The following is a 17,756-nucleotide window of genomic DNA, read 5'->3' as shown; positions in this document are numbered from 1 at the left end:
CCTTCAGTGCTTCCCAAAAAATGCCCGCCGACACCTCCCATTCTGATTGAACTCCACGTAATCCCTAATCGCCAACCGCACCGTATCACAAAAACCTCCATCCGCCAACAACCCCGAGTCAAATCTCCACTCGGGCTGGTTTAGCTCACTCGGCTAAATCGCTGGCTTTTAAAGCAGACCAAGCAGGCCAGCAGCACGGTTCGATTCCCGTACCAGCCTCCCCGGACAGGCGCCGGAATGTGGCGACTAGGGGCTTTTCACAGTAACTTCATTGAAGCCTACTCGTGACAATAAGCGATTTTCATTTCACTCCGGCCTCTGCTCTCGGCCCGTACTGAACCAAATCTCCAGCCAGTGGTCCGCATGGTCCGAGATAACTATCCCCACATACTCTGCCCCCTCCACCCCAACCAAAATCTCCCGACTCACTACAAAGTAATCAATCCTCGAATACTCCTTGTAGATCTGTGAAAAGAAGGAATACTCCCTTCCCCCTGGGTTCTGAAAGCGCCATGGATCCACCATACCCATCCTCTCCATAAACCCCCCCAGCTCCCTTGCCATTCGTACCCTACCCACCGACCTGGGGCTTGATCTATCCACCCTCGGCTCCAGGACACAGTTAAAATCTCCTCCAAGATCAACTGGTACATGGCCAAATCCGTGATTGCTGCCAGCAACCCGAATTCTTCCTTTTCAGATGAATTAATGAGTGTAATTCCATTTTGAATGCTTCAATTGAACCTGCCTCCACCACACTCTCAGGTAGTGCATTCCAGGTCTTAACCACTTATTGTGTGAAGAAGTTTTTTTCTGCTGTTGTTTTGCTTCCTTTGCCAATTATCTTAAACCTGTGCCCCTTCATTTTTAAACCTTTCATTCATGGAAGCAGTTTCTCCCCATCTATTCTCTCCAGATCCCGCATGATTTTGAATACCTCCATAAAATCTCCTCTCAGACTTTTCTCCAAGGCCAATCTGTCTGCATAACTGAGGTTCCATGTCCCTGGAATCCTTCTCGTAAATCTTTTCTGCACCCTCTCTGACAACTTCACATCCTTCCTAAAGTGTAGCATCCGGAATTTGACAATGTGCCTGCTGAGGCCAGACTACACAAATTCAACATAATCTCTTTGCAATAATCTCTGTGCCCTTATTATTGAAGCCTGGATAATTGTATGCTTTATTGATTGTGCTCTCTACCTGCCCGGCCACCTTCAATGATTTATGAACATACACCCGAGTCCCTCTGTTCCTATACCCCTCTTGGATTTGTAAGGTTTATTTAATATTGTCTTTCCACTCCTATTAAAATAAATCATTTCACATTTCTCTGCACTGAACTTCATCTGCTGCCTGTCTGCCCATTCCACCGACTTGCCTGTTCTTTTGAAGTTTACACAGTATCCTCCTCACAATTCACAAAGCTTTCAAGTTTCATATCATCCATAAACTTTGAATTTATGCCCTACACATGAAGATCTAGGTCATTAAAATTTATATCAGATAAGCAAATGCCCCCAACACTGACACCTGGGAAACTCCACAACAAACCTTGCCCCAGTCCAAAGAACATCCATTAACCACAACTGTTTCCTGTCACTCAGCTAATTTGTATCTATGTTGCTACTGTCCCTTTCATTCTATGAGCCTCCACTTTACTCACAAGTCTGATGTGCAGCACCGCATCAAGTGTCTTTCGGAAATTCATGTTCACCATATCAAAGTGTTACCCTCATCAATCCTCTGTTACATCTTCAAAAAATTTAAGCAAGTTAGTTAAACATGATTTTGTTTCCAGAAGATATTCCACCACTGAAGTTTAAACTGTCCTGGCTGGACTTACCTTTACACCCTTTTTTGAACAAGTTTGTAATATTTGCAATGATCCAGTCTTTTAGCACTACCCTGAGTCTTCAGGAAGTCTGAAAAATTATGACTAGTGTTTCAGCAATTTCCACTCTCGCTTTCCTTTTTCTTTATCCTGATTTCTATCTCATAATTCATAAGTTCGTAAGATATAGGAGCAGAATTAGGCCATTCGGCTCATCGGGTCTGCTCCGCCATTCTATCATGGCTGATATGTTCTTCATCTGCCGCCTACAATGTTACAGACCAAGATCTGGATTGCAAAATCAGCCATAGCATCTCCTCCCTGAACACATGACCTAGGAGCAAGAATAGGCAATTTAGCCTCCCGAGCCTAACACCCTCAATGTGATCATGGCTGATGCCATCCTGGCTTCAACTCCACCGTCCTGCCCGTTCTCCATAACCCTTCAACCCATTACCAATTAAAATCTGTCTAACTCCTCCTTAAGTTTACTCTCTGTCCCAGCATCCATCACACTCTGGGATAGTGAATTCCACAGATTCACAACCCTTTGGGAGAAGGATTTTGTCCTCAAATCTGTTTTAAATTTGCTACGTCTTATTCTAAGATCATGACCTCTAGTTTTGGAGGAAGCATCAGCTCCACGTCTCCCTCATCCATACCTCAATGAGATCTCCCCTAAACTCTAGGGAGTAAAGGCCTAAACTGTTTAATCTCTCCTCATAAGACAAACCCTTCATTTCTGGAATCAATCTAGTGAACTTCCTCTGAACTGTCTCCAAAGCCATTACATCTTTCCTCAAGTACGGGAACTGGTGCGGTCATTCAGGAAGCTCAAGATTTATTTTCCCAACCCTTCTCTTTCGAGGGATTATACCGTGACTCTGCCAGAACTATCTCTTTAGTAGCCCACTTTTCAGCTCCCATTTTTCCTGCCAAGCTTTGACTCCAATCTTTTTGTCCAGGACTGTTCCTCGCCCATTGAAGTTGGCTTTTGCCCAGTTAATTATGCTTACTGGGGATTGTTCTTGTTGTTTTCCATAGTCTGTCTAAACCTTGTGATTCAATCATAATTAATCAATGATAATCTGTTAAGAAACAATTTTGATGAATTTTTCCCTTCAACTGCACAACTCGGTATAAGTAAGTAAAGTTAAATTTTCTGTTAAGCACCAATAATCTGGCTGTAGTTGTGACGATTGCTTACCTTGTGTGTTTTTCTTAGTTAAAGAGAAGCTGACTGCAGATCCTGACAGTGAGATTGCAACTACAAGCCTAAGAGTTTCGTTGATGTGCCCAGTAAGTCCCTTACATTTCTGTCACTTGTTGATCAGCTTTTGAAGGGGATTGGGAATTACTCCACCATGTGGTACCGTCGCCCTCTTTGCCCTCGGGCGAGCCCTGTTTTGGGCTGCCTGTTCTGATTTTTGCTTTTAATATACAAGTGAAGTGATACCTTGAAATTCATTGTTATTATTCTCCAGAATGTGATATTTAGGTATTTTGATCTGCGCAAATACTTGTACAAGTCTGGAATTTCTAGAGGCGTTCTTTTGATCTCCCATCGCAATTTAGCCCGAAATCTCAAAAATGGCATAAGTTACATTGGCTGATAGTCACTAATGTCCTTTAGGGAAGGAAATTCAGCCAGAAGTGCTGGGTGGATGATCTATCTCGGTCTCCTCCAGAAGTTCCCAACATCACAGATGCCAGTATTCAGCCAATACGATTCACTCTGCGTGATATCACGTAATGGCTGAAGGCACTGGATACTGCAAAGACTATGGGTCCTGACAATACTCCGGCAATAGTACTGAAGACTTGTGCTCCAGAACTTGCCGCACCCCAAGCCAAGCTATTCTAGTACAGCTACAACGCTGGCATCTACCCGGCAATGTGAAAAATTGCTCCGTTGTGTCCTGTACACAAGAAACAGTACAAATGCAACCCAGCCAATTGCCGCCCTATCAGTCTACTCTCTATCATCAGCAAAGTGATGGAAGGAGTCATCAACAGTGCTATCAAGCGGCACTTACTCAGCAATAACCTGTTCACAGGCGCTCAGTTTGGGTTCCGCCAGGGTCACTCAGCTCTTGACTTTATTACAGCCTTGATTGAAACATGGACAAAAGCGCTGAATGCCAGAGGTGAGGTGAGAGTGACTGCCCTTGACATCAAGGCAGCATTTAGCTAAACTGGAGTCAATGGGAATCAGGGAAAACTCTCCGCTGGTTGAATTCATACAGGGTACAAAGGAAGATGGTTTTGGAGGTCAATCATCTTAGCTCCAGGACACCTCTGCAAGAGTTTCTCAGGGGTGCGTCCTAGGCCCAACCATCTTCAAATGCTTCATCAATTACCTCCCTTCCATCATAAGATCAGAAGTGGGGATGTTTAATAAATGATTATGGGATTCATGTGGGTGGGAAAGTCTCTGCGGGTGAAGAGGGTGATGCTCGAGAGGAACCAAGGGGAAGGGGGGCAGGCGCTGCCAAACTTCAGTAATTACTACTGGGCGGTCAACATAGAACAGTACAGCACAGAACAGGCCCTTAGGCCCTCGATGTTGTGCCGAACAATGATCACCCTACTCAAACCCACGTATCCACCCTATACCCTTAACCCAACAACCCCCCCCCCCCCCCCCCCCCCCCCCCCCCCCCCCACCTTACCTTTTAGGACACTACGGGCAATTTAGCATGGCCAATCCACCTAACCCGCACATCTTTGGACTGTGGGAGGAAACCGGAGCACCCGGAGGAAACCCACGCACACACGGGGAGGACGTGTAGACTCCACACAGACAGTGACCCAGCCGGGAATCGAACGTGGGACCCTGGAGCTGTGAAGCATTTATGCTAACCACCATGCTACCGTGCTGCTATGAAAAGGGGGTGGATGGAGGCCGCTTCGTGCAGGGGCACCAGTTTGGCAGCTCTGGTTACGGTGCCCCTGCCGCTCCTGCTGGCACGGTACTCCACCAGTTCCATAGTGGTGGCGACTTTGCGGATCTGGGGCCCCATGGAGTAGGCACATGGGGGGAGTGGGAGCATCGGTTTGGTCCCCAATTTGCGACAATCACCGGTTTGCCCCGGGGAATATGGACAGTGGGTTCCGAGCATGGCGGAGGGTGGGGATTTGTTCTTGGAAGGGAGCTTCCCAAGCATGAGGGCGTTCGAGGAGAAATTTGGGCTGGCGAGAGGGAATAATGAGTTCAGGTACTTGCAGGTGCGGGACTTTCTACGCAGACCGATTCCGTCCTTTCCACACTGGGGAATCCAGGACAGGGTAGTGTCCAGTGGATGGGTGGGGGAGGGGAGGGTCTCGGATATATACAAAGAACTTATGGGAGCGGAGGAGTCACAGACCGAGGAGCTGAAGCTTAAGTGGGAAGAGGCGATCGGAGGTGAGATAGAAGAGGGCTTATGGGCGGAGGCATTAAGCAGGGTTAACGGGACCGCAACATGTGCCAGGTTCAGCCTGATTCAACTCAAGGTCGTCCACATGACAGTGGCCCGGATGAGTAAATTTTTCGGATTGGAGGACAGGTGCACCAGATGTTCGGGAGGGCCAGCAAACCATGTCCACATGTTTTGGGCATGTCCAAAACTCGGGGTACTGGCAGGGGTTCGCGGATGTTATGTCCCGGGTACTGAAATCAAGGGTGGTGATGAGTCCAGAGGTGGCTATTTTTGGTGTTTCGGAGGACCCGGGAGTCCAGAGAGAGAGAGGTTGACGTTTTGGCCTTTGCTACCCTGGTAGCCCGGCGAAGAATTCTGCTGGCATGGAGGGACTCAAAACCTCCGAAGTCGGAGGCCTGGCTATCAGGTATGGCGAACTTTCTCGGTCTGGAGAAGATTAAGTTTGTTTTGAGAGGGTCACTGTATGGGTTTGCCCGGAGGTGGCAGCCATTTATTGACTTCTTCGTGGAACATTAATCGTTGGCAGGGGGCGGGGGGGGGGGGGTGGTGTGTGTGCGTTAGGGTAACGTCGGTTAGGGGGGTAGTTAGGCTATAATGACTGTAGCCTATAGTTGCACTATAATGACTGTTTTTTGCACACTGTTTTATATTATTGTTGTTTATTGTGCCAAAATGTCTTAATAAAATTGCTAATCAAAAAAAAAAGTGGCGATGTTTGAGGATGACTGCACAATGTTCAGCACCATTTGCGACTCCTCAGATTGGCTTGTGTGGCACCGATGTAACTTGCCATGTGTCAGCCCATCTTGGATATTGTCCAGGTCTTGCTGCATTTGGGCATGGACTGCTTCATTATCTGAGGAGTCGCAAATGGTACTGAACATTATGCAGTCATCTGCAAACATCCCCACTTCTGATCTTATGATGGAAGAGGCGTAATTGATGAAGCAGCTGAAGGTGGTTGGGCTTGGGTCACTACCCTAAGAAACTCCTGGATCTAACATCGCCCCTTAACAGTGGCATTATCATTGCTGAATTCCCTACAATCAACATCCTGGGGGTTACCATTGATCAGAAACTAAACTGGACGAGCCACATTAATACTGTGGCTACCAGGGCAGGTCAAAGGCAAGAATCCTACAGTGAGTAACTCCCCTCCTGATCTCCCCAAAGCCTGTCCACCACCGACAAGGCATGAGTCAGGGTGTGTCATGGAATGCTCTCCACTTGCCTGGATGAGTGCAGCTCCAACAACACTCAAGAAGCTCGACACCATCCAGGGCAAAGAAGCTCGCTTGATTGGTTCTCCTTCCACAAACATTCAAACCCTCCACCACCGACGAACAGAGGGAGCCGTGTGTACCATCTACAAGATGCACTGCAGTAACTCACCAAGGTTCCGTAGACAGCATCTTCCAAACCCACAACCTAGAAGGACAACAGCAGCAGATACCTGGAAACCCCATCACCTGGAGGTTCCCTTCCAAGTCACTCACCATCCTGACTTGGAAAAATATTGTTGTTCCTTCACTGTCACTGGGACAACATACTGGAGTTCCCTCCCTAACAGCACAGTGGATGTACATACACTGAAGGACTGCAGTTGTTCAAGAAGACAACTCACCACCACCTTCAGAAGGGCACTAGGAATGGGCAATAAATGCTGGCCCACCCAGCGATGCCCACAATTAAATTTTAACAAATAGATTTTTCACCATCGCGATTAAAGTAGATTTGCAAATATAATTTCACAAACCTGAATATTGTAAGTTTAGCTCTGAATTAATTTTATAGCAGTTTTTTTAAGCATCGTCAAAAGATTGATCTCTTTTTTTTATATTCTATAGTTGGGGAAGATGCGCCTGACAGTCCCTTGCCGCGCAGTTACCTGTACACATCTACAATGCTTCGATGCTGCCCTCTACCTTCAGATGAATGAAAAGAAGCCCACGTGGATTTGTCCAGTGTGTGACAAAAAGGCATCCTGTGATAGTTTAATAATAGATGGGTATGTTAAGATTATTGGTAACAATGTTGTTTCAACACCAGCCTGTTTTTTTTAAAACAAATAGCGTCTCCTGTTTTTTCCACAACACACTTGGGGATAGAATAATTAAATCCGGTATGTTTGGACAATTTATATAATGCATTGGAGTCTGCAGCGAAATTCCGTGTATATTTACAGAAGTGTCAATCTCATGTACAATTGGCCCATAAGGCTAGATTCTCCGTCGGCGGGATCCTCCATTTCGCCAGCAGCGCACTCATACTCGCTGATTTTCCAATGGCATAGGGGTGCCCACAATGGGAAATCCCATTGGCCGGCTGCCAGGATGGAGGATCCCGCTGCCGGTGGGAACCCGTTGCACCAGAAAACTGGTTTACGTGGATTCCGCCCTCAGAACCCAAAGATGTGCAGGTTAGGTGGATTGGCCACGCTAAATTGCCCCATAATTGGAAAAAATTATTTGTTACTCTAAATTTATTTTTAAAAAGTTAACGCATGCCATTTTTCTTCCCATTCCTACTTGACAATGCAGGATTGATTTTGATTTTTGGGAATGGGGAGAAAGTAATAGGAGAAGAGTAATAAACAGCGCACATTGAAACATAATTTCAGGATCAACCTCAGAGCAAACGTTAAATAAATGAGCACCCGGGGGTCTTGCATTCTCAGTCATTGCTCTCCGTCTTCCTGGGAGGGGATGCTCAGACATTGCCACTCTGGCTCTTCCCAATGTCGACTCAGTACAATTTCACTACACGAAGGTACAGTTCAAGGGCTGGGATCTGTCAGTATGACATTTTCAAACACAGAAACTAGGAGCAGGAGGAGGCCATTCAGCCCTCCGAACCCTGAGTCATCATGTGGGAACCGCAGACCCAACAGATGCTGTCACTTACTCTCCTGGAGTGAATGAAGTCTCCTCCACTGAGCTGCCACCTCTGGTGGGTGTTTTGTTGGTGGGACAGGACATATCCAGGGATGTACATGGTGGCGCTTGGGACATTGTATGGTATGAATCTGTGAATATGACTGTCAGGCTGTTGTTTGACTAGTCTTTGGACAGTCTTCCCAATTTTGGCACAAGGAGAACTTTTCAGGGCTTAGTACGCTGCCTATGTTGATGCCAAATGATCCATCCAGTTACATTCCTTTCTGAATTTTCTGTATCAGTTTGATATAACTTGAATGTCTTGCCAGGCTATTTTAGAGGGTGTTTTTAAGAGCCAACCATATGCTGTGGACCTGGAATTACTGGTAGGTCAAACCAGCTAATGGCAGCAGATTTTTTTCCCTCAAGGACATTTGTGAACCAGATGGGTTTTCCCAACCGTTGGCAAAGATCCATGGTCACCATGACTGAGAACATTTTTTAATCCCAGATTTATTTATTGAGGCACCAGCATTACCCTGGGCCTCTGGATGTGACATTACCACTGCCCCAGATATTTGAGATTACATTTTATATTCCATTTCACTAAATGTTGGTTGTATATATAATTCCCATGGCATTATTTGCCGGAACGTAAGAAAATTCTTCCCTGTGTCTTGCCCAATATTTAAACCTCAATCAACATCACCAAAACCGATATCCAGGTTATCACATTGCTATTTGTGGAACCTTGTGAGCAACTGGAATGCAGCTGTCCCCACATTAAAACTGTGGACGCGATTTTTCCACCAGTGCCGATCCGGGACTGCATCGTGGGACAGGCCCAAGTCAGGCTTCACGCCAGGCTCTAAACCTTGAACGAGTCACCTGATCCGTGGTGCTTGGCATGATCTGGATCATGCCCTTGCTGGGTGTGATCCAAGTAATTATATTTAAATGAGCCTAATATGCGTGGCCGAGTTGAGGCCGCATTCTACTGGTACCCAGGTGTTAACAGCAAGGGCTTACCTGGGCGACGATTAGTACTGGTCTTTCAAGCGGAGACCGGGAACGTTAGCCACTCCGGGGGTCTCAGAGGCCATTAGAAGTTGGGGGAGTGAAGGGAGGGGTGCACTCAGTGACCCCATAGCGGCGTGTGCTCACATGGGGGGGGGGGGGGGGGGGGGGAGAGGAGAGAGGGGGTAATGCCCATGTCTGCAGGAGGGTGGGGGATCGCATTGCACATTGTTCATGAGTGGGGGGGGGGGGGGGGGGGGGGAGTGGGTGCAGATCCTCAAGCTCACTTGGAGATTGAGACAGCCTTTCAAAATGGCACCCAGATCTCTCAGGAACTGGTCTCGACGAACTTCTGTTCCACTTAATATTATGCAGCAGAATAGGTGGCCTATCAAATATGAACGCTCCTCCTCATTGATGTCTACTAGTTAGCATTCTAAACAGCTGCAGGGTGTAATACAGCAGCAACTTTCCATTTCACTGATGCTGTCTGCCCTGGAACTCAGGGGTTCAGCTGCTGTAAATCATCGGTGCGAAGGCCACAGCCTTCAGTCTGCCTATTTCTTTACCAGCCTTGTCACCTATATCTGGTCTGGAGGGCCACTCGGAGGAATATTGTGTCACCCACTTCACAGCCTATATTAATTCCAATTCAAACATCTTCCTTGAGGGTAAGAACAATCCCAACCTCCTCCAGTTGCTCCATTCTACTCCGCCTTGGTCCCTTTAACAGGATTAGGTACAGCGGGGTCACATTATCTTGGTGGGAGGTCACGCTCTATGCCACATAGAATGAAATATTTAAGCTCTAGATGGTGTTGTTTTAGATTGCAACCTTTTAAAAGTATTGTACTAACCCTTGGTTTTCTCTTCCAGTCTATTTATGGAAATCCTGAATTCTTGCACAGATGTGGATGAGATTAAATTCCAAGAAGATGGCTCCTGGTGTCCAATGAGGCCGAAGAAGGAATGTTTAAAATTATCCAATTCGCAGTGTGCAAAAGTTGAACTTGCATGTGAGTTCCAAAATGTGTGGATGCATTCTTTGGGAAGTGATCGCAATCCTTAGCTTTGAATATTTGTTTTTTTTTACAGTTTTCTATAATTTGATATTCTATAACACTAGATTGAAAAGTCGAAGGTGAGATTTTCCACCTACACACTTTTCTTTTGCTCATTTTGCTGTCTTTAAGCATGGTCTTTCTCTCTGCCACCCTACACTGGTGGCAGTCGCCAGAGGTAACTGACCACGTTTTGATGAGCCAATTTTTTTATTTATTTGAGATTTCCAGCACTTGGTAGTCTTGACCTTTTATTTTCCTATCGCAACACAAATTGTTTTCTAATTCCAGCAGCTTCCACCAACAAAACCGCCTCTACAGTGCCGGCCAGTGAATCGAGTAGCAACAAGAGGGTTGAAGTTATAGATCTTACCATTGATAGCTCATCCTCTGATGAGGAAACAGAACCTCCGCTAAAGAAAAGATGCTTATATCCAGGGGATACTGATGACACTGCCAACAAAGGGTTAGTAGTATATAGGATTCTTAAGAGCTGTATATTGTACTTGTTACTGTACTCTTTAACAAGCAGTTGTTTTTCTCATTGCCTTCGGAAAGATGCAGCTTTTTATCAGTGATTCTTTTCCTTTTTCTTCGAGGCCTTTCTTTGTTCCTGTCATCACTGCTGCTGGGTATGGTACCACAGATGTTGTCAGTATCTTTTTCCTTGCTCACATGACACATTTTCACCTGAGATTGGAAAATGATTATTAACATTTTATGATGAAAAGGCAGCATCATACCTGAACCCGCTTCTATCGTCATCAAATATCCACAGATACATTTAGTAGCAGAGACCATTGGATGGAGATTGGGAGTCCTGTGTGGCAAAGTGGCACAGTGGTTAGCACTGTTGCCTCACAGCACCAGCACCTGGTTCAATTCCGACCTTTGGTGACGGTCTGTGTGGAATTTGCATTTTCTTCCCATGTCTGCTTGAGTTTTCGCCGGGTGGTCCGGTTTCCTCCCACAGTCCATAGATGTGTGTGTTAGATGGATTAGTCACGCTAAATTGCCCCATATTGTTCAAAGATGTGCAGGTTAGATGGGGTGATGGGGAGGGGCCTAGATGGGGTTCTCATTCAGAGGGTCGGTTTCAATTTGAAGGGTACTATAGGAATTCCTAAGGATTCATAGCCTATTTGACTTGAGTGCACACCAAATAATACATGAACTCACACAGCTGATTCATATTTGTTAAAAACGTTAACTGAGTTTTTTTTCTCTGAATTATAGGGTCCTTGCTTATCAACCATCTTCAGTTCGATTGCCAAATGTCACAACAGTTGACACAAGTTTCCTGCCTCAGTTAGCAGATTATCCAGCCACATTCCATCACTCAACACTGGGAGCACTTCCGCCTGAGATTCAAAGTAAGGGCAAAATGTGACATCTCGTATTTCTCCATTTACGCTTTTAAAAAAGGCGGTTTTCCTTTTCCCCCACCCCATACTGAAGGCAAGGATTGATGCTGAGGAATAGTATCAGGGATGTTGGCTGTGTTCTGATAATTTTTCCAAAGTCAAACAAGTAATGGTCCAAAAGAAAACTTGTTTTATTTGGTAGGTGGTGGGTGCATGCATCAAAGCTATATCCAATGCTGTCCTCTCTCAACATCCTCATTTGTTCTTTCCACTAAAGTTTTTCCTCCCTTTTAGCAATAGTTTGAACACAATCTAAACATAAATGGATGGAATTGGAGGCCTGCCCCATTTCAGTGGCTCCAGTGCTAAGTGCATTAACTTGAGCTGCAAAGCATCATGTCGCTTCCCTGAGTAATGTTATCATGGAATCATAGAATGTTTACAGCACAGAATTGGACCTTTTGGCTCAATAAAGTTGGTGTTTTTCTCCACGTGAATTTGTCTGATCTCGCCATTCAGATGACTTCCCTGCAAACATCAGTTCCTTTTTTCCCAAGTAGCCATTTCTCATATGAACTCTCAACCACGAATACCTGGCAAAAATTGAGCATTATTAGCATCTGCGGAATATTTATTCACAGTATAATGACGAGAAATAGGAGTCAATGACCCATGGTACTGAAACTCAAATCTCTTTTATTCTGTGCTGGGATTTCTGCGGCTTTCCCCAAGGGGATGAAGGTGGCATGTCATCATTCAAGTGCGGCACAAGAACTGTTTGCGTCCCTTGCCTTATAAGAGCAGGAAAATAGGGGCAGGAATATATCCTACAACCCATTGAACCTGCTCTGCCATTCCGCATAATCATTGCTGATCTTCAGCATAAACTCCACTTTCCTGCCCACTCCCCATATCTCTTGATTCCCGGAGAAACTAAAAATCTGCCCATCTCAGCTTTAACTTTATTCAACAGTGGAAAATCCACAACCTTCTATTTTTTTTTTTTTAATTTTTATTGACATTTTTACAAAATATAAACATCTCACCTCTATTAACAAAACAACCGCGGTAACACCCCAAGAACAATACCCACCCAACAAAACAAAAGAACACCCAAACAACAAAAGGGAAAGAGATAACACCCGCCACATCCCACAAACCCATGTACACAGTTCTCCCTCCCACCGATCCAAACCCTTCCCTAACCCCCCGGGTTGCTGCTGCTGCCGGCCTATTTCCTTACCGTTCCGCAGGAAAGGCTGCCACCGCCTAAAGAACCCTTGTACTGATCCCCTCAGGGCAAATTTCACCTTCTCCAATTTAATGAACCCCGCCATATCATTGATCCAGGCCTCCACGCTTGGGGGACTTGCATCCTTCCATTGGAGCAAGATCCTCCGCCGGACTACAAGGGACGCAAAGGCCAGAACACCGGCCTCTTTCGCCTCCTGCACTCCCGGCTCCACTGCAACCCCAAAAATTGCGAGTCCCCAGCCTGGCTTGACCCTGGATCCCACCACCCTCGACACCGTCCTTGCTATCCCCTTCCAAAACTCCCCCAGCGCTGGGCACACCCAAAACATATGGGCGTGGTTCGCTGGGCTCCCCGAGCACCTAGGCACACCTGTCCTCCCCGAGCACCTAGCACACCTGTCCTCGCCCCCGAAAAACCTACTCATCCTCGTCCCAGTCATGTGGGCCCTATGCAGCACCTTGAACTGTATGAGGCTAAGCCTCGCATAGGAAGAGGAGGCATTCACTCTCTCCAGGGCATCCGCCCACATCCCCTCCTCAATCTCCTCACCCAGCTCCTCTTCCCATTTACCCTTCAGTTCCTCCACCGAGGCCTCGTCTACCTCCTGCATCACCCGGTATATGTCCGAAATCCTCCCTCCAACCCACACCCCCGAGAGCAACCGATCCCGCACCCCTCGTGGGGGCAGCAAGGGGAACCCCTCCACCTGCTGCCTGGCAAACGCCCTCACCTGCATGTACCTAAACATGTTCCCCGGGGGGAGCCCAAACTTCCCCTCTAACTCCCCCAAGCTCGCGAACCTCCCCTCCACAAACAGGTCCCTCAACCTCCTAACCCCTGCCCTGTGCCAGCCCAGAAATCCGCCATCAATGCTCCCTGGGACAAACCAATGGTTCCCCCGTATCGGGGCCTCCATCGAGCCCCCCACTTCTCCCCTATGCCGTCTCCATTGCCCCCAAATTTTGAGGGTAGCCGCCACCACCGGGCTCGTGGTATACCTCATTGGAGGGAGTGGCAACGGCGCCATTACCAGAACCTCCAGGCTCGTGCCCACACATGACGCCGCCTCCATCCTCTTCCATGCTGCCCCTTCCTCGTCCATTACCCACTTACGCACCATCGCTGCGTTGGCAGCCCAATAGTACCCACAGAGGTTGGGCAACGCCAGCCCCCCCCTATCCCTGCCACGTTCCAGGAACACACTTCTCACCCTCGGAGTCCCATGTGCCCACACAAATCCCGTGATACTCCTGTTGACCCTCCTAAAAAAGGCCTTCGGGATAAGGATGGGGAGGCACTGGAACAGGAACAAAAACCTCGGGAGCACCGTCATCTTAACGGACTGCACCCTACCCGCCAGTGACAGCGGTAACATATCCCACCTCTTAAAACTCCTCCTCCATCTGCTCCACCAACCTTGTGAGGTTGAGCTTGTGCAGGGCCCCACAGCTCCCAGCCACCTGGACCCCTAGGTACCTGAAGCTCTTCCCTGCCTGCTTCAGTGGGAGCCTACCAATCCCCTCCTCTTGATCCCCCGGATGCACCACAAACAACTCACTCTTGCCCAGGTTCAACTTGTACCCAGAGAAACCCCCGAATTCACTAAGAATCCTCATCACCTCCGGCATCTCCCCCCCCCCACCGGGTCCGCCACGTACAGCAACAGGTTGTCCGCATACAGCGACACTCGATTCTCCTCCCCACCCCGCACCAGGCCACTCCAGTTCCCTGACTCCCTCAATGCCATGGCCAGGGGCTCAATCGCCAACGTGAAGAGCAAGGGGGACTGTTTTGTCCCCCGGTACAGCCGAAAGTACTCCGACCTCCTCCTATTTGTGGCTACACTCGCCATCGGTGCTTCGTAGAGCAGCCTCACCCAACGGATAAATCCCTCCCCAAACCCAAACCTCTCCAACACCTCCCACAAATACTCCCACTCAACCCTATCAAAGGCCTTCTCCGCATCCAATGCCACCACTATCTCCGCCTCCCCTTCCATGGCCGGCATCATAATGACATTGAGGAGCCGTTGCACGTTCGTATTCAAGTGCCTTCCCTTCACAAACCCCGTCTGGTCCTCATGAATGGGCACACAATCCTCTATTCTAGTGGCCAGGATCTTTGCCAGCAGTTTAGCGTCGGCGTTTAGCAGCGAAATCGGCCTATATGACCCGCACTGCAGAGGGTCCTTGTCCCGCTTCAGGATCAAGGAAATCAGCGCCCGTGACATAGTTGGGGGCAAAGCCCCCCCCTCCCTTGCCTCGTTAAAGGTCCGGACCAACAGGGGGCCCAACAGGTCCAAATACCTTTTATAAAATTCTGCCGGAAACCCGTCCGGCCCCGGCGCCTTCCCCGACTGCATGCTCCCTATCCCTTTGACCACCTCCTCCAGCTCTATCAGGGCCCCCAGTCCCTCCACCTGCTCCTCCTCCACCCTCGGGAATCGCAGCTTGTCCAAGAAGCGCCCCATTCCACCCCCCTCCACTGGGGGTTCCGACCGGTACAGTTCCCCATAGAAGTCTCTGAAGACCCCATTAACATCGACTCCCCTCCGCACCACCTTCCCAGCCTTATCCGTCACTCCCACAATCTCCCTGGCCGCGTCCCGCTTTCGGAGCTGGTGTGCCAGCATCCTGCTCGCCTTCTCCCCATACTCATACACCGCCCCCTGTGCTTTCCTCCACTGAGCTTCCTCCTTTCTGGTAGTCAATAGGTCGAATCTGGCCTGAAGGCTACGCCTTTCCCCCAGCAATCCCTCCTCTGGAGCCTCCGCATATCTCCTATCCACCCGCACCATCTCCCCTATCAGTCTCTCCCTCTCCCTCTGCTCCCCCCTCTCCCTATGGGTTCGGATGGAGATTAATTCCCCCCTCATTACCGCCTTCAATGCCTCCCCGTTGTCATTGGCCTCAAGGTACCTCTCGATACACCCCGAACCCTCTCGGCCACCTCCTCATCTGCCAGCAGTCCCACCTCCAAGCGCCAGAGCGGACGTTGGTCCCTCTCTTCCCCCAGCCCGAGGTCCACCCAGTGCGGGCCATGATCTGAAATGGCAATGGCGGAGTATTCCACATCCTCCACCCTCGAAATCAACCCCCTTATGTACATGGGAGAAAAACGAGTACTCCCTGGCCCTTGGCCTCTCAAACCTCCAGGGATCCACCCCCCCCCAATCTGGTCCATAAATCCCCTCAACACCTTAGCCGCCGCCGGCCTCCTACCCGTCTGGGACTTGGATCGATCCAATGGGGGATCCAGTACCGTGTTGAAGTGTCCCCCCCCTCCCAATGATCAGGCCCCCCACCGCCAGGTCCGGAATGCGCCCCAACATACGCCGCATAAACCCCGCATCGTCCCAATTTGGGGCGTAAACATTCACCAACACCACCCGCTCCTCCTGCAGCTTACCACTCACCATCACATATCTCCCGCCACTGTCAGCCACCACATTTAACACCTCAAACGACACCTTCTTCCCCACCAGGATCGCCACCCCCCTACTCTTCTCATCCAGCCCTGAGTGAAATACTTGGCCCACCCATCCCTTCCTCAGCCGAACCTGGTCCACCACTCTCAGGTGTGTCTCCTGGAGCATGGCCACATCCGCCTTCAGGTGCGTAAATACCCGGGCCCGTTTGACCGGCCCATTCAGCCCCCTCACATTCCAGGTTATCAGCCGGATCAGAGGGCTCCCTGCCCCCCTCCCCTGCCGATTAGCCATACCCCATCCCTTGCCCACCACCGGCCAGCGTCCCCCGCTCTGCCAGTTTCCCACGGCGGCAACTCACCCCCTCCAGCACCCCCCTGCGACCTCCAGCTACTTCCTGACCGTTTCAGCAGCAACCCGGTACCCCCCCCCCCAAAAAAAGGCTGGGACCCCTCCTAGCCACGCCCCTCCCTCCATAGCACTCCCGTGAGCCAGCTAACTTCTGCTGACCCCGGCGACTCCCGCCCTACCTCCGACTCCTCCCCACGTGGGACTACCCCATCTCCATCGTGCCCGTCAATGGGGTCGCCCCCCCCCCCCCCCCCCCCCCCCCCCGCTCTTGCGCGGGAAAAGAAAACAGCCAGCATCGACCCATGCTTCTCAGCCCTGACCCCGCCCCCACCATCTCCCAGCGCGGGAAACCCGTAGAAAGCCAGCGCTTTTGCCCTGCCCAGCCCCGCCTCCTCTAGGGCAACTCCCATTGTCAGTCCCCCCCACCAGCTCCCCGTTTACCCCCCTACCCGAACCCGTCCACCAGACCCCTACAGAAAAACCCATACAGAAAAGACAAATCGACATCACCCCACCCCACCCTAAGGCCAACCCACATCTTACATTAAACCCAGCAAATACAAATACAGTATTATACAGCATCCCCCATCTTAGACCCTCAGTTTGAGTTCAATTTCTCGACCTGCACAAAGGCCCACGCCTCCTCCAGGGACTCAAAATAATGGTGCCGATCCTTATAGGTGACCCACATACGCGCCGGCTGCAACATGCCGAACTTCACACTCCATCTATGAAGCACCACCTTCGTCCGGTTAAACCGGGCCCTCCGCCTCGCCACCTCCGCACTCCAGTCCTGGAAGATCCACACCTCCGTGTTCTCCCACTTGTTGCTCCGCTCCTTCTTGGCCCACCGGAGCACACACTCACGATCCACGAACCGATGAAACCGCACCAACACCGCCCGCGGCGGCTCGTTCGGCTTGGGCCTCCTAGCCAGAATTCTGTGGGCCCCCTCTAACTCCAGGGGCCCCTGGAAGGACCCAGCCCCCATCAGCGAGTTTAACATAACCGCCACATAGGCCGCCAGGTCCGACCACTCCAGCCCCTCCGTGAGGCCCAGGATCCGCAAATTCTTCCTCCTCGACCGGTTGTCCAGCTCCTCGAACCGCTCCTGCCATCTTTTATGGAGCGCCTCGTGCATCTCCACCTT

The 17,756-nt window shown here is 49.5% G+C and overlaps 1 protein-coding gene across 8 annotated transcripts in view; it reads left to right on the top strand.

Annotated features, from left to right (window-relative positions):
- pias2 (protein inhibitor of activated STAT, 2) overlaps positions 1-17,756 on the top strand; it is an 84,032-nt gene that overhangs the window by 53,172 nt on the left and 13,104 nt on the right. For 6 of the 8 annotated variants that reach the window (XM_038790470.1, XM_038790462.1, XM_038790467.1 and 3 more), the window contains 5 exons: positions 3,059-3,132; positions 7,103-7,263; positions 10,025-10,164; positions 10,501-10,675; positions 11,446-11,582. In XM_038790470.1, coding sequence (XP_038646398.1) covers positions 3,059-3,132; positions 7,103-7,263; positions 10,025-10,164; positions 10,501-10,675; positions 11,446-11,582 — 687 coding nt within the window. The remainder of the gene's footprint in view (positions 1-3,058; positions 3,133-7,102; positions 7,264-10,024; positions 10,165-10,500; positions 10,676-11,445; positions 11,583-17,756) is intronic. The other 2 variants (XM_038790469.1, XM_038790463.1) reach the window with 1 other exon arrangement.

The sequence above is a fragment of the Scyliorhinus canicula genome, chromosome 3, assembly GCF_902713615.1.
Source record: "Scyliorhinus canicula chromosome 3, sScyCan1.1, whole genome shotgun sequence".
In the NCBI taxonomy this organism is placed as follows: domain Eukaryota; kingdom Metazoa; phylum Chordata; class Chondrichthyes; order Carcharhiniformes; family Scyliorhinidae; genus Scyliorhinus; species Scyliorhinus canicula.
The sequence above is the reverse complement of the archived record's forward strand: the minus strand, read 5'-3'. Positions and strand labels throughout refer to the sequence as shown.